Here is a 24,437-nt window from a genome sequence, read left to right on the forward strand (position 1 = left end):
GCATATTTCAAAACTTTCTAAAGTACTTTTTTATCTTCACAGATAAAAGTTTAAATGAAATCCAAAGTGCAGTCTAATGAAATGCTGAAGGTCTCACCAGACACTGACAGCGCTGACAGTTCTCAATCCATGTATCACCGCTGGAGTAAATCAACAGACCGTTCTGATGAAGACACTGAGACGTGAGGCGAGGATCACATTCAGGACAGCAGAAGAGATCCAGTGTTGGGTTATCACAATCACAAACCATCCGTCTGCACGTGACCCGACCCGACTGTAAGACACACAAACATTATATCACAAACAGATCTGACTTGTTATAACTTTCAACCTGTTTTCAGTAAACAACACAAACATGAGAACAGATGGAAACGGGTTAAACAGTCAATGCATCTTCTTCAATTCAGTATGATAGATATAAAATCTGAATGTGATTGTGAATGAGGTTGAAGAAAATCTGTGGAGGGAGGGACGATCATTCATGATTCATGACACAACCATCACATGACCCTCACTCCGAAAACCTTCCCCAGACCGCAGACGACTCCCGGCCGGATCAACTGAATTCAGCCCGGATCCGGCCTGGAGTCATCTGCTGTCTGGGTCAATATACGAAAATAACAGAATAGAGGATCACAGCACACAAACATTCATTGTGTTTAGGGTTCAGTCAAGCGTCCGGTCTCTAATTTTGATTGACAGCTCTCGGTCCTTCACATCAATTAAACAGTAACGCTCGATTAAGATTCCTCGATCTGTCCTTCACCATGAGCCGGATAATTGCCAGATTGATTATTTAATATCTGAAGCTCATCTTCTTCGCTGCTTCCTCCAGATGCAAAAAAACATTTCAATTAAAGACGTAATTACCCAATGTGACCGGCAAAACTGATGGAGGTCAATGGCAGTAATGAGAAAAGACTGCAAGAAAAACTGCTTTGCATTTCTCTGTGGTGTTACAACTCAGTGAAAAATACACAAGCGTTTGCTAATCTCAAACCATTAGAAACTAAAACAATTACAATTCAATTAAACTAACTCAATATTTCAGATGTACACTGCATACATCACTAAAACGTGAGGTTTTTTAGTAACAGGTAGGATTGTAAGGTACTCAAATTTGAGACAACATCATTATAATTATTATAATTAATAATCACAAATAACTTATGCTACACTATATATAAACTGTTTAAGATACAAAGCCGACAGTGCATGTGCGACAACAGTATGTCTGTTATGATATCAAACAGTCACGACAAGATTATCATGCTCGACAGAACTTGCAGCGGCGATATTATTACGATATCCATTCGTGCCGTCTTTTGCGCGATATATAACCAAAGTCTGTCAGATTCATCTTTAGTTTTGTTTATTTTAATTTATTTGTTTTTAGCAAATTCATTTGATTCAAAAGACTTTCAATTTTTGTCTTGTTTTTAGTAAAAAATATCTAAAAATTCTTAACTTAAGATGCTTTTTCTTGATGTGCAAAACGACCCAAGAAAATAAGTCTAGTTTTCAGACCAAAAATATCAAATTTAAGTGATTTTGTGCATAAAAGCAAAAAAAAAACAAAATCTGCCAATGGGGTAAGCAAATAAACCTTGAACATTTGTCTTAAACAATAAATTCAAGAAAAATTCTAGAAAAATTAGCTTACCCCATAGGCAGATTTTTTGCTTGTTTTATGCACAAAATCACTAAAATTTGAAATATTTGGTCTGAAAACTAGACTTATTTTCTTGGGTCGTTTTGCACATCAAGAAAAAGCATCTTAATTTAAGAATTTTTAGATATTTTTTACTGAAAACAAGACAAAAATACTGAGAATTGTTTTCTTGATAATCATTTATTGCAAAAAATGACTTTCTTACTTAGTATTTTTGTCTTGTTTTCAGTAGAAATATCTAAAAATTCTTAAATCAAGATGCATTGTCTTGATGACCGAAACAACCCAAGAAAATAAGTCTAGTTTTTAGACAAAACATTTCAAATGTAAGCAAATTTGTGCTTGAAACAAGCAAAAAAAAATCTGCCAATGGAATAAGACATTTTTTGCAGATTTTTTCTTATAAATTAAAGAAAAAAAAATCTTATTCCATTGGCAGATTTTTTTTTTTTGTTTTAAGCACAAATTCACTTAAATTTGATATGTTTTGTCTAAAAAACTTGTTTTCTTGCTCATCAAGAAAATAATTTTTTTGATATTTCTACTGAAAACAAGACAAAAATACTAAGTAAGAAAGTAATTTTTTGCAGTGTGTGGCTCTTTGAAATGGCTGCTAAATTATTTATGATATCATATATGTGTAATATTAACCCAATATTCAAGACATCATGCTTGTTTTTATATCACGGTTATTGCCAAAACTGATGTATAAATTGATATGACACAGTATTTGACTGTCGTGATTTTTATGTGGCCTTCGTACAGTAAAAGCACAGCCGCTGCCCTTGATGACAACAGGATGTTTACTCCGCATTCAATCATCAATCATTCTACCCATAATGCATCACTCTCACTGACCTGGCACGAACAAACAGAGCATCTGTCATTGTCCAGCACCCAGATCTGTCCATTGTGCTTGACCTTGTTGTCATGGATACAGTCACCGGTGCAGTTGTGTCCGTGGGGACAGCGGCAGTCGTATCCGCCGTCGAGGTTAAAGCACACCGTGTCGTTGGCGCACGTGCTGCGTCCCGTACGACACTCGTCGATGTCTACGGGAAGTGTAAAACAGGCACCCATCATTAACGTGCATTGGGGGTTTTGAGAACGGCGCGATGTTTCGCGTGCTCGTGGCGTACCGTACCTTTACACGACTCTCCGTTGGCGGTGAACACCTCGTTGTCATGGTAACCATCACGGCATTCGCAGTGATACCATCCAGGTAAGTTGACGCAGGTGGCGTGAGTGTCGCACTGCACCAGACCTTCAGAGCACTCGTCGATATCTAAACACACATAAACATACATCATTAGATCCCAAACTGACTCTCTTACTTAGTATGTCTTGTCTTGTTTTCAGTACAAATATTAAAAACAATTAAATCAAGATCCTTTTTTTTAATGAGCAAAATTACCTTAAACCGTTAACTGGTGCTGTCCGGAAAGTTTACTTTAATATCGTTAATGTTAATTAATCAGGACAAACTATATACTGTTGGAAAGGTCTAAGAATGTAGTTTTCATATTTCAAAACCTTTTAGCAGTAATAATAATCCAGTAACTGTAATTTATTCATTTGTGACAAGAGTATGCAGCAAACCAACACAAACCTCAGTTTTTTGATAATTTTATGTATTAAAAATAATATTGCATTTTTATTTATTACAAATAAATGTACTGGTTAACTGCAATAAAAAAATATTTTTTCACATCCAGACACTTGCGTAATTTTTTTTAAATGTCTTCTTTAAAACAAGACCAAAATTAGGCCAAAAAATGCCAGAGTTGTATTAATTTGAAGGTGTACATTAGCTTTTTACCACCCCCCCACTCAAAAAGGACGGCGCCAATTAAAGGGTTAAAAATGATATTAAAAAATATCAAATTTAAGTGCATTTGTGCTTTAAACAAGCAAAAAATAATAAATCTCCCGATAGGGTAAGAAAATATCTTGAAATAAATTTACCTTTTCTTAAACGCTTAATAAAAAAATTAGAAGAAAATTCAAGAAAAACTTTTTTTTAACCACAAATTCACCTAAATTTGATATTTTCACATTAAGAAAATACATCTTAATTTTACATCTTAATAAAGAATTTTTAGATATTTTTACTGTAAGCAAGACAAAAAAAGTCATTTTTTGTAATGCAAACATAAATAATTTTTTGCAGTGTTGAAGAAAAAAAAATCTTATTTTTTTTGTCTTGTTTTCAGTAAAAATATCTAAAAATTCTCAAAACATGCTTTTTCTTGATGAGCAAAACGACCCAAGAAAATAAGTCTAGTTTTTAGACACTAAATTCAAGAAAAATTCAAGAAAAATATGCTTATAAAACAAGCAAAAAAAATCTGCCAATTGGGTAAGCAAATTTTTCTTGAACTTTTTTCTTAAAGATTTTTTTGCTTACCCCATTGGCAGATTTTTTGCTTGTTTTATGCACAAATTCACTTAAATTCGATTTTTTTGTCTAAAAACTAAAATTTTAAAAACTTTTAAGATTTAACTTTTTTTTTAAAAATCAAGATGCTTTTTCTTGATAAGCAAAATGACCTAAACAAGTCAAAAACAAAACAAAAATACTAAGTTAATTCATTTTTTTAAGGTGAAGATGGACTTTAAGACTGAAAAGATTTCAGGACCAAGTCTCAAATTGTGTTTTTATTGTAAAGTTTTTGCTATGATATCAATGTCATCAACTAGTTTTTTAACCAAGAAATTTAATTTCATAAATTAACACTATAACAAATCTGTATAGTCCTAAGAACAGGCTTAACATTCTTTAAGCAAAATATAATTCATGTTTCAGGTGATATTTGAGCCGTTTTCTTCGCACACATGATCAAACAGAGCCCAGTATATCTACAGTAATGACATTTTTGAAGAAATGAGTTTAACAGTTCATTCATAATGACTCAAATGAGCTGAAATTAGACTGTAGTGGGTAGAGACATTAAAGTGATTATTAGTCAGAGAGGGTCGTGGAGTGAAGATTTTCACAGTGATTAAACACAGAAATTGAGGTGGGTCTTGATAATATCTGATCATTATAACAATGACTTTTCACACATGGATTCATTATCATCCAATCACAACTGACTTTAACTCTAATCAGGTGACCATGAGGAGGTTAAACAGACTTCTGTATGAAAGTGATATCATAAACCTGACGGTTTCAATTGTCATGAGATGAACTGGCCACCTGTCAAGCGTGTGATGGGCTTCAGATCTGTGATCCAGTGTATGATAAATTTAAGTTTGCAGTCCACCTACATGTATCATCTCACAGATTATGAGCATGCAACATTTAAAGGGGATATATCATGAAAATCTGACTTTAGTGCTTCTAACCTAGAAAAAGATCAACCCAGTAACTTAGTTTTGTTCTCTGCAAGCATGTGAAAAAATAGCTCAATGAAATATGGCTCCCCTTGTGATGTCAGAAGGGGAACTTATAATAATACCACCCCTTAATCTGCACTATCCAACCACAGCACTGCCATTTAGTGCATAGATCAGCTCATTTGCATTTAAAGGGACACACCCAGAAACGGCACATTTTTGATCACACCCACAAAGTCTCAATTTTAACATACTTCAAAATAAAGGGTCAAACACTATTTATATCAGAAAAGATGTCAGCTTACTAACTATATACACCCTAGATAGCACACAGTTTGTGACGACATACGCTTAAATCCAAACCACAGGACAGACTGAACTCTCACCAGATCACATCTGTCAACATCAATCTACAAACTAACAGTTGAACTGATTTAACATAAATATTGCTGTCTCACATACACTAACTGTGAATGTGTTAAATGCATGTTAATGTGAGACAGAGAGAAATGAGATATCAGATGACATGATGTGTGTTGTTTTCTTCACACATGAGTAAAACTGTGTAAAAATGACAATTTTAGATTTGTGATGGTTTACTTGTTGTAAATTATTCATCACAATCATCTGCATACACACACTTAATAAAAACTAAATCTACATTAAGGGTAATTTCAGGCCAAAGTCTTTTATCATAGTTTGAAGAATGAAAGCACAATATCATGATCGAGTCATTTCAGCTATAAAATGATTTATATGTCAGGGAAACATTTACTGAATGAAAAACTTCACAAATAAAAACATTCATATTCATTTTCTTGTTCATTTAAGATTCAGATTTAAGACAACAAAAGTAACACAATAGATTCTGATGCACATGAAATAATCAATCATACAGTAAAGATCATCATTAATATTAATATCTGTCTGGAGATTAAACAAAATGCAAAAAATTCAAGAAAACCTTCAAACAGCATCTGCAAAAAAAATTCACCTCAGACACATACATGCATCTAACATGCATACACACATGCACACAGACATGCACACACATAAACACACACACACGCGCACATACAACATGCACACAAACATGTATACATACAAACACGTAAACACACACAAACACGTACACAACCTCCTCCTCTGAGATGTCATTTATGTGTAATGAGCCACTTGTGAGCAACAAAAGGCTTTAATTACACGCTACTAATTAACCGTGTGTGTGTGTGTGTGTGTGTGTGTGTGTGTGTGTGTGTGTGTGTGTGTGTGTGTGTGTGATTTAAGAGTCACTGCTACAGTGCGGTTAAACAAGCACACACATGATAATAAAACCCTTACAACAATTTACCACAGTAACCATTCTATACATAAATACTTACAGTACATTACAAGCTAAACATTTCTATCAGTATGTCTGCTTCCTGGTTTCAACCCATGACCTTTTACACTGCAAACGCAAGCCACTAACACACTTTCTTCAGCAAAAACAAACTTTATAGTATTTTTTTTTTAATGGTTACAATGGTACATTTTTTAGCAATGTCACTTTTACATCTAGACACACACAGTTTCTCTTTAGTAAGGTTTGCAGTATGAAACACACAGCGACTCTTACAGTCGCATTAAACAGCAGCGCGTCACGCAACATTACAATCCAATCTCTGGAAATGTGACATCAAAGAGAGAAGTAACAAGATGTGAAATTTAAACTCACGAGTATTTACAGAGAGACAACCACTTCAATTTTCACCGGGGGCATTGAAGACAAAAAACCTCCACAAACAAGGAACTCAAATAAATGACGAACAGTGAGGATAAAATGAGAATTGTTTTCTCTCTGTGTATCCATGAGCGACAGCTGACAGCCAAATGACCTTTTAATGAGCAACAAAAACACAAAAGAACCATCTGCACTCATCTACTGTATAGAATTACTGCAGATTAACTCATCCATATCTACACAAAACATCAGACCGGTCTTTCTACCTCACAACTGCACAAAGAGATTGTGGGTTTTTTTGTAACATTGTTGCATCTTTCTACAGGTGTGTTACATTGTTACCTTTATTTTTACATGTGTGTTACATTGTTACCTCTTTTTTAACATGTGTGTTACATTGTTCCAATTTCAAAGCAAGGTTAACTAAATTCTGTCTGCATAGACAACATTGTTTTTGTTGGAAAGCTACGTGTGATACACACCACACATAAATATTGGGAAAATGATCAGTTTTATCGAGTTGTACTGTATATGCTAAAACAAACTGAACGTGTTACATTTTGTACGTAGCTCATCTTTGGTACCATAAAATTTCAAGTCCTCGACAACTATAAATCATTTATTTATTGTGCTCACTGCATTATATTTTGAGATTGCCAGGTAAAAGACATTCAATGCAGCTTTCGAATTTGATCAAAGACGACATCTCAGTTTTGAAAAGCCTTTTTACGTAGGCAGTTCCCAAAATCAAAGCTTATGAGAAATGAGTGATAATTGAGAGATACAGTATCTGCATTCTGTTGAACTTATTTATAGAAACATTCAAGGAAAAAACTATTGCAGTAAAGACACAAAGACCTTTATTAGTTTTTACACACACACACACACACACACACACGCGCGCACGCACGCACGCACGCACACACACACACACACACACACATCTGGGACAGCACAGCCTTAATTATCTCCACTACACACACAGTGAGAGCTCTTCTTATTCCAGTGATAAAGCGCTAAATGCAATTTCATTTCTTTAACACTTTGCATTGTTGCTAAAGCAGCTTTAAAAGAAACACATCACAGGAGACATCTCACTCAGGTCTGACTGTATATGCTGTACAGAAAGGTGTCAACCAAGATTGTGCTATACTATTATTCACCCAGCAGTATTCTTTCAGTACATTGGCTATCTGCTTTAAAATCTTCAGGAATGATAGAAGAAATGTTGAATAAAGTGAAAAAACAGATCGTGACATGTCACAAGCATGATTAGAAACTCTTGAGAACGGCACGCAAGAGTCTGGAGACCCAAATGTGGTCTGCCTGTGCCAACCCTTGAGAACATGCTAGCGCACATGTGCTTAACTTAGTAGATGTGACTGTTTGTGTGCATGCATCTTTGCAAACAGTCTGTGCATCTACATGCATGTTTGACAATAATCTGTGTGCGTGCATGCATGTTTGTCAATAATCTGTGCGCGTGCATGCATGTTTGTCAATAATCTGTGTGCGTGCATGCATGTTTGACAATAATCTGTGCGCGTGCACGCATGTTTGTCAATAATCTGTGCGCGTGCACGCATGTTTGTCAATAATCTGTGTGCGTGCACGCATGTTTGACAATAATCTGTGCGCGTGCACGCATGTTTGTCAATAATCTGTGCGCGTGCACGCATGTTTGTCAATAATCTGTGCGTGTGCATGCATGTTTTGTCAATAATCTGTGCGTGTGCATGCATGTTTTGTCAATAATCTGTGCGCGTACGTGCATGTTTGTCAATAATCTGTGTGCGTGCATGCATGTTTGTCAATAATCTCTGTGCGTGCATGCATGTTTGTGAATAATCTCTGTGCGTGCACGCATGTTTGTCAATAATCTGTGTGCGTGCACGCATGTTTGTCAATAATCTGTGTGCGTGCACGCATGTTTGTCAATAATCTGTGCGCGTGCATGCATGTTTGTCAATAATCTGTGCGTGTGCATGTGTGCTTGTCAATAATGTGTGTGCGTGCATGCATGTTTGTCAATAATCTGTGCGCGTGCACGCATGTTTGTCAATAATCTGTGCGCGTGCACGCATGTTTGTCAATAATCTGTGCGCGTGCATGCATGTTTGTCAATAATCTGTGTGCGTGCATGCATGTTTGTCAATAATCTCTGTGCGTGCATGCATGTTTGTCAATAATCTCTGCGCGTGCATGTGTGTTTGTCAATAATCTGTGTGCGTGCATGCATGTTTGTCAATAATCTGTGCGCATGCATGCATGTTTGTCAATAATCTGTGCGCGTGCACGCATGTTTGTCAATAATCTGTGTGCGTGCATGCATGTTTGTCAATAATCTGTGCATGTGCATGCATGTTTGTCAATAATCTGTGCGTGATCTTGCATGTTTGTCAATAATCTCTGTGTGTGTGTGTGTGTGTGTGTGTGTGTGCACATTCTGGTTTCCATGTTTTGTGGAACCATCATAACCCCAACCATCAAAGAAAACTTTCTCCTACTTCACATCTTCAAGAAACATCATCCTGGCTCTTCTCAAATAGGGCTATGAACGTGCCAAGTCACAGACATATACAGTACTGCATAATCACACATCCTGCACTTACATGCAAATGCATGTTATACAAAAACAGGTGTCGTGTTTGTGTGCTGTTAACAATGCATATTCTGTTTGTACGCATTTGTGTGTGATTGTATCTGTGATTGCATTTGTGTGACTGCGTATTGTGAATAATGCATATAGTCTCTTTGAATAATGTACACTTGCATGAGTGTTGCAAATAATGCATTATCTGTTGTGTAACATCTCTGCTGCACCTGGGGACTGGATGACATCATGGAGGCGCGGCTACACCTACTAAATCATGAACCACGCATTTATTTTGCATTCAGTGGGCAGTATGCCTTCTTCCACTGCATCATTTCTCTGTCCCTTCTTTATTATCTGTCACTAAACTCCACTCGACTCAGCATCCATTACATCTCTCTGTGCGTCTGCTGGGCCGCTCTGTCAGATGGTCTTGAGAGAATTCATAAAAGCCAGAGAAAAGAACAAGCGTGCAGTCGAGAGAAAGCATTTTCATGTTCCTACACGCACACATACACACACAAAAGTCTGTCTCTTATTTCTGAGTGGGAATCTCTTTGAGATGTCATGAGCTGCTCTCGAAGAGAAGATACGAGCTTCAGTCTGACTCGTCTGTCCCTGTTATCTACCGAAGGATGATGCTGTGTGATCTTTTCTTGAATAATAATGCGTTGTTTGAATGATTATATAAGATCATATATTATTTGAGGTTAACTCCGATGGAAGCATTGATTAATGAATGAAACTGTACATTTGATCACAATCAACCCTACAGTAAGTGCTGTGTGGATTCATTAGCTTTTTACCAAAACGTAGTGTGCTATCTTTGTAGGGAACATTTTAAGGCAACATAGATGCACTCACTCCAGTTTTAAACGCAGATAAGATCATCCTTTTGCTAAAGTAAAAGCAGGATCATTTGTGTGTGCTGTGTAATTTTATGCTTGATTAAATCTCATATCATTAGCTTGGCAATGTGCTCATGTCAAACTCTATTGGAATCAATGGAAAGTCGAGTCTCTTGTGTACTTTACATGAGTCGCTGTATATATAAAACCTTCTAGATGAGTTTATATTTCAGAGAGACTTTCAAAAGAGCTGATGGGATTTACATTCATTTCTGTTCAGGGATATTTACTCCTATTCAGCTGTCTGCTGAGTTTAACACAGACAGTCTTTCATTATATTTTGCATCATGTTTGTTTACAATTGTTTGTTTCCTCGTTCTCTATATCACTACAGTACTTATTTCTGTGACTGGTATATATCTCTCGATCTCATGTTATGATAATCACCGCTCGTCTATTCTATGCACATACAAACACACAAGGTTTGTAACAAGACAGACAAATTCAAACTTTGACTAGTGGCATATAAATCATGTATGTTAACTTTAAGATCATCTATGTGTGTTAAATCCCTATAAAAGAGATGCATTTAAAATATACTTCTGTATGGAAAAATATTGGAAGCAATTTTTAATATGCAATGCATTTCTGTATTTCAATTTCAATTTTTCTGTATTTTTGTTCATCCCAAACAGATCGATGTATACATGAATGTTGATTTGTGACAAATATGATGTTAAATAAATGTTAAACACACAACACAACAGGAGATGCTGGCCCCGCCTTGGGGGCGTGGTCAACTCAGAATGCATTTGCAAATTCACACTGTATTTTAAGCCCGAACGTAAATGAAAATGCAATTCCAGATGCATTTAGGAAAAATTATAAGAGGTCGACTGATAATGGATTCTACATATAAGTTGGTCCCTGCTTGTCAATAACTGATTAATCGACAGATAGTTTTTAAAATGGATACTGGATAAAACTGCTAAACCCGATTAATCATATTACATTTAAATAAATTGCTAATCAGTGGTGCGTTTCTTAAAATCGACTATCGCAAGTTCTGTCATTCATTACTTAGTAAAGTTCAATGGAAACAACGACCATAGTTAGGTAACAATGCTTTTGGGAAACATACCACAGTTTGGGTAATACATTTTAATTTTAATTTTGCGTCTTATGAATCATTAAAAACTATTTAAATGACATACAAACTAGTGTAGCCAATGGCAAATTTAATCAAAATTTTCATTTTGCATCAAACACTGCACATATGGGCCTGGAAATGTACATTTAAATACAGCAATGCACTGCCATTTTACATATTGCATAGCCTTACATTGTATATTAAATACTGGTACCAATATTTTTCCAAAAGACAAAAATATAATGTTATTGATATCATCCAACACACAGGAGCTTTGGTCCAATAAAATGTCTTTTATAATTAGACGCTCCCTCCCCTAAATTATTAATATCACCTGCTTATGACTTTAAATAGGAAGAAACAAAACGAGTCCAGAATCTCCTGCGCCAGCTTCATGTTTCCAGAGAAAATTGTTAACATGAGAAAAAGCTTCAAAAGGTATGAAGTAAAGATATGTATTTGTATTCATATTTCTTTGAAGCTTGATGAGTAACACACAAACATCAAACACAAGTTCAGATCGATTGACTGTTGACTGAAATCTTTCACCTTTTAAAAACTGTGTATGTGGGGAAACGAACACAACCAGACACTCACCATCTACTAAAGTCTAAACATTCATACAGGCAACACTGAAGAAAGCCACATGAGAACCAAATGTGGGTCACTTTTTTGGGAAAAAATATTTGATTATCAGACTCTGTGAAAATGGATCGAATCTCTCCACATCATTAAAGGCACATGAGGAATAAACATCAAATCCTTCAGATGACACTCACACCAAACCATCACCAACATCAGCACATCATTTCACCTGCAGTATAACTTCATCATCTGACCCAAAATCAACCTTTTCTTCAGCTAACAACAGCAGACAACACTTCACATCAACATTGTCAAAATAACACTCACAACTACCTCTTCAATCTCCACACACAATAAAAACCATCCACCGACATCTCTTCTTTTTATCAAACTCAGTCTATTCAGAAGAAATTGCAGTTTTTTTAAAAAAATCAATCTTTTCATGACATCTAAAGTCATACAGTATAAAAGATTTAGCACATACTTTATCAAAACACAATGTGACATTAATTACAGTAAAAACTATTTGATCGTATTTTACAAAACTACAGCCAGTAAAATTTAACCTCCACTTCTCAACGTTTCAGATTTCACCTTCCTTTATTCTCCAAGATCGTAGTTTTGTAATGCATTGTCATCATTTTTAGACAGTAACACTATTATCTATTTAGCACAAATAGTAGCAGAAATGAACTAATGCATAGTAAAAAGCTCCCAAGAAAGTATTTATGTGACCACAAAATCTTTTTATAAAAAAAATCAGAGACATTAAAGGTGCAGTGTGTAAATTTTAGCGGCATCTAGTGGTTAGGTTGTAATTTGCAACCAACAGCTCAGTTAACTGCTCACCCCTCGCTTTTGAAACACATAGAGAAGCTACAGTAGCCATCACCGGACATACATGTCAAGGTCGGAGCCAACTTAGTTAAAAAAGTTTGTCCGTTAAAGGCTTCTGTAGAAACATGGTGGCACAAAATGGCGACTTCCATGTTCGGGGACCCTCGGTGTATGTAGATAAAAACGGATAATTCTAAGGTAAAAAAAACCATAACGGTTCATTATGAAAGGTTTTTAAACATCCCTGATAATATAGTTTTGTATATTATTTTGAATTTCTATCTAAAAATTACACACTGCATCTTTAAGACATTAGTGGAACAGAAAATGAGGCTCATCTACAAAAGAAATCTTCCACTGTGAGTTTAACTTTATTTTAAAGCTTGTAATAATCTCAATCAAGCTGAAATGACACTGTGGAGATGCCAAATAAATAGTAATTTTAATAAATAAAAAATAATAAATAAATAAAAATCTTAAAGGAATTTGACTATATTTTACAAAACTACAACCAGTAAAATTTTACCTTGACTTCACAATTTCACAATTATTTCAATATTTTAAGAGATCCTTATAGGGATATTTTGAAGTTTATCATTTTTGACAAATTTTAGAATTTTGGTTTTTAGTTTCTTAAATTAGCCTAAAATGGCTAAGCTACGCAAAACCTGACACATTAGATCCTAGGGCCAAAAAATGCCACATTTAAAATTATTATAACTACCATTTTTGACCCCCCACCCCCATTTATGCATACTTTTATGTCAAGGTATAATACTAGCCTTTAAGTTTTGATTTTTATCCCTTGTGCATTGTTCATATTCACTACCCTTTCGCATTGTTGGATGAAAACATCCACTAAATTAAACCGCTGTAATACTGTATCAGATGAAATTTTTTTGCATAAATCAACCTCAGTACTGATCAAAACGTTAAACAAATGTTACAAAATATTCCATGATTTTAACTCGTTAATAGCCAAGTTCATAAAAGATTTGGGGAAAAAAGACTAATTTATATAATATTTATGTAATATAAAAAGTGATTGTGGACTGGATTTTTTTTTACCTTTTTCACAGTCTTGGGCATTTCAAAGATTAGTAAAACATTTGGCTTTGGTGCATTTTTAGTTGAAGCACTAGATTAGATTTTTTTTCTCCCTCATTTACTGTACAGTTTTACTTTTATAATAACCACATTTTTTGATTGCAAAGCCATGACATCTTTTTTATCATGCATTCTTGATTTTTGGTGGTTTTTCCTTTTGAAAAGAGTTCAATTTTGTGATTTTATTTTTTTACTGTTGATCACCATTTGGCACTATTAACCCTTAAGTAGGCCTGTACGAAAACAAAACTTAATTACTGTTTTGTACATTGAGTTATAGGCCTGATATTGGCATATAAAGGGTTAAAATTTTTTCAAATTAATAATTAATATTTGATATGATTGTATAAGGCAGAAGTAGATTTAAAAGATTGAATCGTTTAAAGTGCTCTAAAATTTTATAAAACAATATTTTTTCAGTTTTGGGATGGTGTCATTGTTTGGCCTTCGGGACAAATGTAGCATGTTTTTTAAGGATCTCCTAAGGGTTATTTGTAAAGAAAATGTTTTTGTCTTTGCAAAATGTCACGAAAACTTTCTTCCAGTTCCTTGTCACACACAGACACATTAACAGCCTGATCCAATTTGATCCTGATGTATAGCCATGAGTTAAGATTAGAAGTAAAAATATTGATATCTGTTCATGAAGACCTGAAATCTTTTGTACTAAAAGCAAAATGATTTCCAATGTACCCCTGAATTACACACATTCAGACTCGATTCAATCGCTAATGAATTCATTTATCCACTAAACCGCAAACTCCAGGGACTGACAGATGAAGATCTTCATAAGACGTTATTAAATTACATCTTCATTTGAAATGCAGAAGTAAAATGTATGTGTATCTGTGCTGAAGGTTGATTTTCAGAAGCGATGTAGCTGTGAGTGTGGATGAGTTCAGCCATCAGCTTGACCCTGATCAAGCACTCTTCTTCCAAACTACCATTTATACACTCGCTCTTTGTTGAAGCGAGATAAAAGAGCTCTCAGACGGATTGAAGAGGAAACATGAATTCAGAAGTCTTTGAGATCAAAAGTGATTCTTACCCGTCTCGCAGTTCTGCCCGCTGAAGCCCTGAGGACACACGCAGATGTTCGGAGACGCACACGAGCCGCCGTTCAGACAGCGTCCGTCACAGAGAGCTAAAGGTCAGATAGGACAAACAGAGGTCAGGGGTGAGGGGGGCGAGAGCGGTTGGGTGAGATCATGGCAGATGGTTCTGGTCTCACCTCTGCAGGTGGTTCCGTTGCCCGTATATCCGGGTTTACATGAACAGCTGTGACCGCCGACGGTGTTAAAACACAAAGCGTTCTCATCGCAACTGTGCTGCCCGGACACACACTCATCGTGCTCTGAAAAGAGAGAGAGAGAGAGTTTGGTTAGTATGGTCAATCTTTAGCTGGTTATCTCTGAGTCATAGATAAACCATCTGCATCCAGAAAGCAACGTATTTGTAAGAAACATTAAATATTTGATTACATTACGGTAGATTTTTGAGGAAGCATGAAACAACATCAGAGTTTTCATGATTTTTGCTGGTGAAGGTGTTGAGAAGTGAGTGTTTTCTCATATTATCATCAGCGTTATTTTCCTCCAGCTAAACTGTTTGACATTTATGTCTCGGGTGATGGGCCAAAACCAGAAAAGACCATCGTGAAGCAAAGATGAGAAAACTAAAATAATAAACTTGATCATGTGAATGCTTTAAAAGCACCAGTAGCTGCGTTTCCATTACCCTTGAAATAGACATTGTGAAACACCAATGGAAACATGTTAATTTCGCAAAAACTCTAGGGCTGGGTATCGATTCAGATGTTCTAGATCGATTCGATTTCGATTTCGATTCACAAACTATCAAGTCCATTTGATTACGATTCTCGGTTCGATTACGATTCTCGGAATGATTTTTATACTCGATTCTCAATGCAACTCAATGAACATAAATTTAATACAAATACTATATTTATAAATAAAGAACAGTGAACATAAGTTTACAAGTGGGTAATTAATAAAATAAGAGAGAAGGAGCCACAAACCTGTATATTAAACTCTTTTATTTAAGGTACACTTGGGTACATTAAAACAAAACCCATCTCTAATTTTCAAATGCGTACAGTTATGTTAAATACAATACAATACAATTTTGATGAAAGATGAAAAATGTATGCCGAAAAACTTGATCAAACAGGATCAGGTTATTTCATAAAAAAAATTGATTTATGGCGTTTGTTTAAAAAAAAAAATTATTATTCGAAAAATCTTTTTTTGTCCAGCCCTAAAAAACGTGTTTAGGCTTGCATGAGGTGTTTTTTTAGGCAATTCTGAAAAGGTGTATTTCACAAAACTGCAATAGAAACCTGCAATTCACATTTTCAGATAACCTGATGTATGTAATTCACATAATTATTATCTGAAGATGAAGCGTTATGGGAACTAAAACCTCCCAGAAACACCTCAATACGTGTCCGCTCCCAAGTATAAGAGGCTTTTCTTGCCAATAATGTCTGGATAACACTCCTCTTTTGATTTAAAATAATCCACTAATATCTCCAAGAAACACCTATACGTTGCCGCTCCTAAGTATACAGTAAGGGGTTTTCTTTGGCATTAATGTTTGGATAATACACCTACGTCTCCTTCAGTTAAAAATAATGCCTAGTGTGGTAAATGTGATATTAATAAGCCCCAACATCAGTTGACGTGATATTTGGAATGATTTTTCACGAGAGGAAAAGTACATTTCAGTTGCATATCATCACTTAATGGAAATGTTGTCTTTTGTCGACATTTAGAAAATAACGCTTTGCGCAAATTTGTAATGGAAATGGAGCTAGTGTCTTAATCGTCAGTCATCTAGCAGTAGAATTTACTTTAAGTTTTTTTTAAACAAAAAACACACACCATTAAACATTAAAGTCCATTCATGAGAGCAAAAACATTCTTTCTTGGTGCCGTTCACCACACAAGCATGCGCCCTTTTCAACCCAAAACATGAAACCTCAAGCAGCAACTCTCTCGTAAAGACACAAACACACAAGCGTGAGATTTCTCCAGAGCACTGAAGATGCAATTTGTGCCCGACCCCAGCTGACCATAATCAAACACGGGGATTTCTAACAGAGATTATGGGATAGATTCATCTGGAGACCAACAGAGGTTTCATAAAATCTTGCCAGTAAACCCATTCCCAGTAGAAATAAAACACAAATGAGGAAATAATTAGAGAACGTCTGCTTGTAATTCAGGACGAACATTTCCTTACGCCGGAGCTCTGAAATTAACAGTACATGAGACAATTTATCAGCCATAAATGCTTCTTACTGCCTATGAAACTGTATTTTACATTATTTCATCTTAATATTAAGGAGTAAAAATGCACCTCTTGGAGAATAAAAATGAGAAATCGCAGATAAATTTCACATAGAAGTCAAAGTTATTTCTGGAGCTGCGGTTACTCAGAGTGCACTCACATCGTGTCAAAAACAAGTTTGTGTGCATTAACAAAGAAATTATACATTTAATAAAAAAAGAAAAATAATCAAATACTGGCTTATTATCAAAGCCAACATCTTTTTCACACATCTCTTCCATCAATGCTTTAGTTTTATTAAATCATGAAAAACTAAATTTGTCCTTTTAAGTTAAAGGATGTTTTAATGCTATTTCATCCATTAAATGCATTTTGACTTATTAACGCGTTAAAGAGTCGTAATCCTCATACTAAACAAATGCAAAGTGTCAAAAAGTAGTTGAGCTTGTGACAGAGAACTTCTGGACCAAACTCACGCCGCCTCTTTCCTACAAGTTTCTGAAAGTTTTTTTTTTCGAACATGGGTACCCATTACATATCAGTAACCCCATATTCCTTTTATGGGCACTTCCCCCGGAAACCACGCCCACGTGTCAATCAGACTAAGAGCGAGGATGCTTATTAGCGTTGTTCCTTCCAGTAGAAGTCGAAGACATCAGTGCACCCGACAGCTTTGTTTTATATCAAGACTTAACAATGACAGTGCTTTTGGATATAAGGAGAAGAAAGCCTTGTTCAGCGTTCCAAGTAAGCCAGCATTATGGAAACAATGGATATAGTTTGTTTATCCAGGGTAGCAGTAGAGTTTTGCGTGTATGTTTGTTTAACTCTGGATTTCATTGAAATGGGGTGGTCCCAATGAGTCGCAGGCGGTAAGTAAAACTGCATCAAATGTCTTTGTTTTGGTATTTGGTGCGTAAGTGCATATAATGTGAACGACACGAACATGTAGTGAATCATAAGTTATGCAGAGATAGTGGGATAATGTTTTGTGTGTGTGTGCTTGCTCGTGACTCACTCCTCCCGCTGGACGCCTCCCGGGATCTCGTGTTTTTCTGGAAACAATCGCTAGCGCTGATCTGTCTTTTATAAATCTGATCAAACTAAATACTCTTCAGAGATATGAAGGATGTAATACTACTCTATACGTACTCAAGATTAACATGAGATGGGCAGAAACAGCGTGTGTGTTATGGGAGCTTTAAGTTCTTTAAGTTTCAGAAGCAACAACATAAAAACCTAAAATTAATGAATACAATGTGAGCTACAGGTCCCTGAAATCTTGCCTGACTGCCAAACCTCCTCACAGTTGTGATCCATGCTCGTCGCCTTAGCAAACCAAAACATTTTATTTTTGGAAAGGTTTTTGTTTCAGATATCAGTTTAGCTACCAACTAAACAGATAAAAAAATACAGACTGGAAGGTCAGTTCAAATTAAAAACAAAATCATTTTTAACACAAGTCACTCAGCTCGTTTTAATTAATCAGTCACAAAGATGACATTAATGAAGGATGCAAACTAATGAGAAAACACTGCAACTTTAGTTTAATGTGTAAATATTCATGCATGATTTTTGTAAAATCTGCGGGATGCTCTTTAGTGTCCAAGACAGAAAATCAATGAATATCTATCCTGAATTTCACAGTGTTGGCCCCAAACAAGCATGAAACCATTCAATGCATTTCACCAAACTATCCTGAGATCTTGAGATGTCCTCAGTAAACCTGGAAATGACAGTTTTAATGCATTCTTAAGCAGGGAATGCAAGAAACTGCACTGTGACATGCGCACACACACAGTGAAAGGAGTATTGTAATGCTGTCTATCACAGTATGCGGTGTGAAGGTGTCAGATGAGGGGATTTGCTCAAGGTCAGATCACATCGGGTTTGAAAGTCCTGCCACACTTAAACCTGCGCTTTCCTCTGCGCTTCTGTCATTCATGCAGCAGACAGATAAACAATCAATTATGTACAGGCATTCGTGACAGACACCCCAGCTTTCTCCGTGGTGCAACATCTGTGCAGAGACTGCGGGCTCTGTATTCCAACAGTGTGGTCGGTATGCTAATGACTTTCATTTATTTATGGAATAAAGAATTTGCTACAAAACACAAATTTTCTGCAGAAAACAGCACAAGAAAAGTCAAACTCGGTTGCACGCTCACACGCGCTGTGGTTTCACGTGCACGGCTGTCACGTTGTGTCATGCAAACGAACGAGATTGCGTGATTGGCGTTTTAAAGATGCGGCGCCCCAGCAGGGGACCGCGCAGCGCCCTGGAAAAATAAAACAAGATTTACAAGCGAGTCGCATTTATCAGGCTGAAACAATTACAGATGTCACCTTAAAAACACGCTCGAAAGCATCACGCTGGGACAGATTTCTCAATTCCAGTTCTAACAGGCCGAGTTCTGGATGTTTGGGTCAAAGAAACATCTCACTCGGATCATATAATGGATTTTGATTGGTTAAGCCAGTGCTGATGAATAACAGATGTTTGCTTAAAAATGTCAAATCCATAGAAGAACACAAGTGTAACTATACAGGAATTATGAAGCAATAAATCAAAGCGCTGTTACATCTGGGGGCGGTTTCCCGGACAGGGATTAGACTCGTAGACTAAAATAAATGTAAGAGCTGTCCAAACTGAAAACAACTTTGACATATCTTAAAATACATCAGTGCTCTTTGTTTTTCCTCAAAATGCACACAAGTAATGTTTTTAGTAAGGCATGTTTGTTAAAACTAGTTATATTTCATAACTAAACTAAGGCCTAGTCCTGGCTTAAGATAATCCCTGTCAGGGAAACCACTGGATCATCTGAAGTTTAATCACCCTTTGCCTAAAACTTTCAAAATTGTTCTTGTGTCATTTTATCAAGCAGTTTCTTAATTTTTCAATTATGGCTGCTTTTCTTCAATATTCAAAGTCATGTATTTCCAAAATCATTTTTTAAATAAAATGTTACTTTTCTATTAAAAAACTTTATCGGGAGGTTTCCCGGACAGGGTTTAGCTTAATTCAGAATTAGGCCTTAGTTATATTAGGGTGACCATTCTTCCCGGACGCGTCCTGGCCAGGATTTCGGTGCGTCTTATTTGTTGACCGCATATGCCATTTAGTTAAAAACATTAGACATACAATCGTAGTTTCATTCTTACCTTAAAATGTAACGGTTGCTTTTCTATAATAATAATAATAATAATCCTCTACGACATATGCAGTTGACAAATACAACTTCCGGAAAACGCACCCGAAATCCTGTCCAGGACGCGTCCGGGAAAAATGGCACATATGGTCACCCTATATTAGGACATTAAAGTTTTTAGTCTTCGTTGAAATGGGGCGGTCCCAACTGGGTCATGAGTCGCAGGCGGTAAGTAAAACTACATCAAATCTGTTTTTTTGTTGCCAATCAGCATAAGTGCATATAATGTAAACAACACGAACATGTAGTGAATCATAAGTTATCCAGAGGTAGTGGGAAAATTTTTATGTGTGTTGCTTGCTCATGACATACTCTTCCCGCTGGACACCTCTGGGTGCTTTTCCAGAAACAATCTCTAAAGCTGATCTGTTTTTTATAAATCTAATAAAACTAAAGACTGTGTGTTATGGAGCTTTAAACGTTTCAAAAGAACCCCTTTATAACATTTGCTTCCTGTCCAAGTCGTGTGCCATTTTTTTTTATTCATTCATTCATCTCCGATACAAAACTCAAATGAAACTACAGAAATCATTGCCCATGCAGACTGTCCGATAGACTCTGAAATGACATTTTTATTTCCCATAATCCCCTGGCGGTGCGGTGACAAAGCCACATTCATACACGAAGGTGACAGGAGATTCTGCTCACAGCCGTCTGCGGGAAATAAACTGAGTCCAGGTGTCTGGACACGAATGCAGTGAGATATAAAACCAGAGAATAAACCCAGCTCTCGCTGGTACAGCCAGCGGCCACTTTGACTTCATCTTTCTAATCTGGTAGCAATGGGAAGAATGGGACCTGCACACGCACACACGCACACACACACCGTCAGTTGATTCTGGTATCTTAGATAACGGCTTTCTTACACACCGCAGGGAAGACTAATAAGTGAACGAGAGATTATGGGGCTAATGGTTGGGTTAAATGAAATACACTGATCCCAAAACACACACACAGATGCACACACACAGAAAGAGAAACCTCAGTTGTTTCTCTTCGATGTCCATGAGAATAAATGAAGACCAAACTGACTTTTGACCTTCATTGAAACACAAAGTATATTTACATTGCTCTTTTATACACAATATGATTGGATAAAGATGTTGTCAAGACACAAAATAAACAAACCAGCACTACGAGGGTCTTCCACGTGATGTTTGCACTCATTTCTCCATCTTCTGAGGTTAAAGTAAAGCTCTATGTGATTGACGTTTGTGTGATTGACATCAAATTCATAGATGGAAGACATTCAATCTAATGCCATTTATCAACACTAAACTCTGAAAACACACGAATGACAGAGAGATTTTATAGATTAAATGAAGAACTGTTAGCAGCTTGAAACTAGGACTGATCTCCACACAAAGCTATTGACTTCAGAAGATTGAAAATTGAGTGCATAGATACATTTTATGAAACCTTTAAGGTGCTTTTGTCCTTTTTGGATCTTGTCGAACAACATTCGGTCTGAAAATAGTTTTCAATCGTGTTGAATCAAGATGTTTCTCCTAAGATGTCTCCTCCTAAAACTTTCAAATGAGATCTCAATGATGTCTCAAACCGTGCTCAGATTTTCTAAGATACCAATATCTACAATCAATAGCCAAAAATCTCAAAATGAACTCAAACTTTCTTTTTGTTCCCTCTATGCTCTTTAAGAAGATCCACCTGAAGTTTATGCTTAAGGGACAATATTATGCCCATTTTTACAAGATGTAATATAAATCTCAGGTGTACCTAGAACGTGTCTGTGAAGTGTCACACATTTGTTATAGCATACATGTCCACAATGCCCATTATTTGGGTGGCAGCAGGAAAGTGTTTTTGGTGTGTCTGTACCTTTAAATGCAAATGAGCTACAGCTCCTCACTCCCTTAACAACAGACATTGAGCTCTTTGGGTTAAAAATAGATCTGATTCCTGTGAATACAGTCTGAGACAATCGTATCTTTAGCTGCATTAGTGCTACAATGTGCTAACAAACACATTTAGAAAAGCTTTTGGTAAAATAACCAGTCAGTAAGTGGCTGTGGGCGGAGCTTTATCAGTGTGACATCACATTAAAACCACATGTCTAATGAGACTGCTCTTAATGGGGAATAAAAAGAGCAAGAGAGTGAATGTTTTTTATTGCAGGTTTGTTGTGTTCACACACTGCCAACACACATTTATATCTAAACACCTTTTAAAAGTGGATTTTGCACAATATGGGTCCTTTAAATGAGACATAATTAAGATTCATTTGAAAGGGCAATAACATCATGCTGGAAACTATTCACTGACTGATAATTATAAATTCAACCTGATCTGTATGCACATAAACGCTCCAACTATGTCAAAAAATGTAATACTTCATCTGTTCTTTGTCATTTTAGACCAGCCGTTATAGATGAGGTTTTGTTTAACGCCTCATATCACCAACACTAAACTGCAAACTCAGTGATAAAAACCCAGCAGCCATCTGCACCCGACAAATCAAAGATTTATCAATATAGTTTTCCGAGAACAAAACCGCCGCAGTCAGCATTTCTAACTAATTACCTTCTCACCGAGAGAAGAAAAGAAAGTGAATTTCATTGGGCCGAGGGTTGACGCAGGGCTGGATTAACTGTGAGTAAAGTGTGTTTGTGTTCGAGGGCCGTGCGAGCTTTGAGAGGGGAAAAACATCTCTCTGGATTTCCTTCTGTAACTAACAGATGTGCTTGAGTTATTAATGACGGCATCTGTGACTGAAATGCAAAATTATGAAGAAGTGAACACGGAAAGCCGCAGAACTTCATTTCAAAGCCCGAACACACACGAGATCTTCTCTGTAGAGCCCGGAGAAATTCACTCTTTCAGGCATGAGAGGCGCACATCTCATTAAATGCTGGACGCTTTCGGGCATCTCAGCCGAACTTACGGGCGTCCTTTGATTACGTCGCACTGCTGGCACATGCTGGAAAAGCTTTTTATTCTAGTTTTTATGAAGCTGGGCCCAGAAAGTGGGGAATGAAATTAAAGCTGCTTTGAGACGGCAAACGGGAAGTTGGCGGAGCACAATGGAGCTTGGCATCGGTCTCGTCCTGAAACAATAGAAACCAGGGGATGCAGAAACCAATACAGACGTTTCTCTGAAAGTCTTCCAAAACAGCCTTTTACTAAATGAAATACTGGCGCACTACACAACGCAACACAACAGCACTTATTTACTGTAAAAATTCGTTTGAATCACTACTTCTGACAAACAGCAATGATGACACGCTGTAAAAAAAAAAGATTTTCAAGAAAAAGATTTCTTAGTGTTTTTGTCTTGTTTTCAGTAAAAATATCTAAAAATTCTTAAATTAAGATGCTTTTTCTTGATGAGCAAAACGACCCAAGAAAATAACTCTAGTTTATAGACCAAAAATATCAAATTTAAGTGATTTTTGCATAAAACAAGCAAAAAATCTAAACACTAAAAATTCAAGAAAAATTTGCTTTCCCCTTATTAGCACAACAAATATTTCTTCTGGAAAGAGAAATTTAATATGCCTTTAAAAAGGCTTATGTCTGTAAAATCTAATGAAAATAAAACAGTTAAAGGCTCTCTAAGCGAATCTGCGAGACGTTAGTTATTGTTAACGTTTGAAAGTGTTTTCAAACAGACGGAGCGTAGCTAACTCCTCCTCCTTCCCCTCCCTTCCGTGCTTTCATGAACGCGTCCAACCCCCACCCCCAAATCCTTTTTGTCGTTTATTGGCTGGAATACTTTGTTTTGTTATGTGATGCTAGGTTTGGCCACTTGTTGATAGTGCCGTTTGTGAAGCCTGGGCTGTCTACAGAGATCGCGTTTTTTTACAGTTTGATCAGCGGACAGGCAGCAAGCAGATAGTGAGGAGATGTTTGCTGTATGTAACAAAAAATGTTTTATGGTCTAAAACGCTTCAATTCGCTTAGAGCGCCTTTAACAGTCTTTACTGTATAAATTAAATATACTGGCAGATTTATTTGCTTGTTTTATGCACAAAATCACTTAAATTTGATATTTTTGGTCTAAAAACTAGACTTATTTGTTGGGTCGTTTTGCTCATCAAG

The 24,437-nt window shown here is 36.3% G+C and overlaps 1 protein-coding gene across 1 annotated transcript in view; it reads right to left on the reverse strand.

Annotated features, from left to right (window-relative positions):
• nell2a (neural EGFL like 2a) overlaps positions 1 to 24,437 on the reverse strand; it is an 88,880-nt gene that overhangs the window by 11,288 nt on the left and 53,155 nt on the right. The window contains exons 14-18 of the mRNA XM_055191640.2: positions 15,086 to 15,208; positions 14,903 to 14,998; positions 2,817 to 2,957; positions 2,531 to 2,724; positions 98 to 274 (exon numbers count right to left, since the gene is read on the reverse strand). Coding sequence (XP_055047615.2) covers positions 98 to 274; positions 2,531 to 2,724; positions 2,817 to 2,957; positions 14,903 to 14,998; positions 15,086 to 15,208 — 731 coding nt within the window. The remainder of the gene's footprint in view (positions 1 to 97; positions 275 to 2,530; positions 2,725 to 2,816; positions 2,958 to 14,902; positions 14,999 to 15,085; positions 15,209 to 24,437) is intronic.

Source organism: Misgurnus anguillicaudatus, chromosome 6, assembly GCF_027580225.2.
Source record: "Misgurnus anguillicaudatus chromosome 6, ASM2758022v2, whole genome shotgun sequence".
Taxonomy (NCBI): domain Eukaryota; kingdom Metazoa; phylum Chordata; class Actinopteri; order Cypriniformes; family Cobitidae; genus Misgurnus; species Misgurnus anguillicaudatus.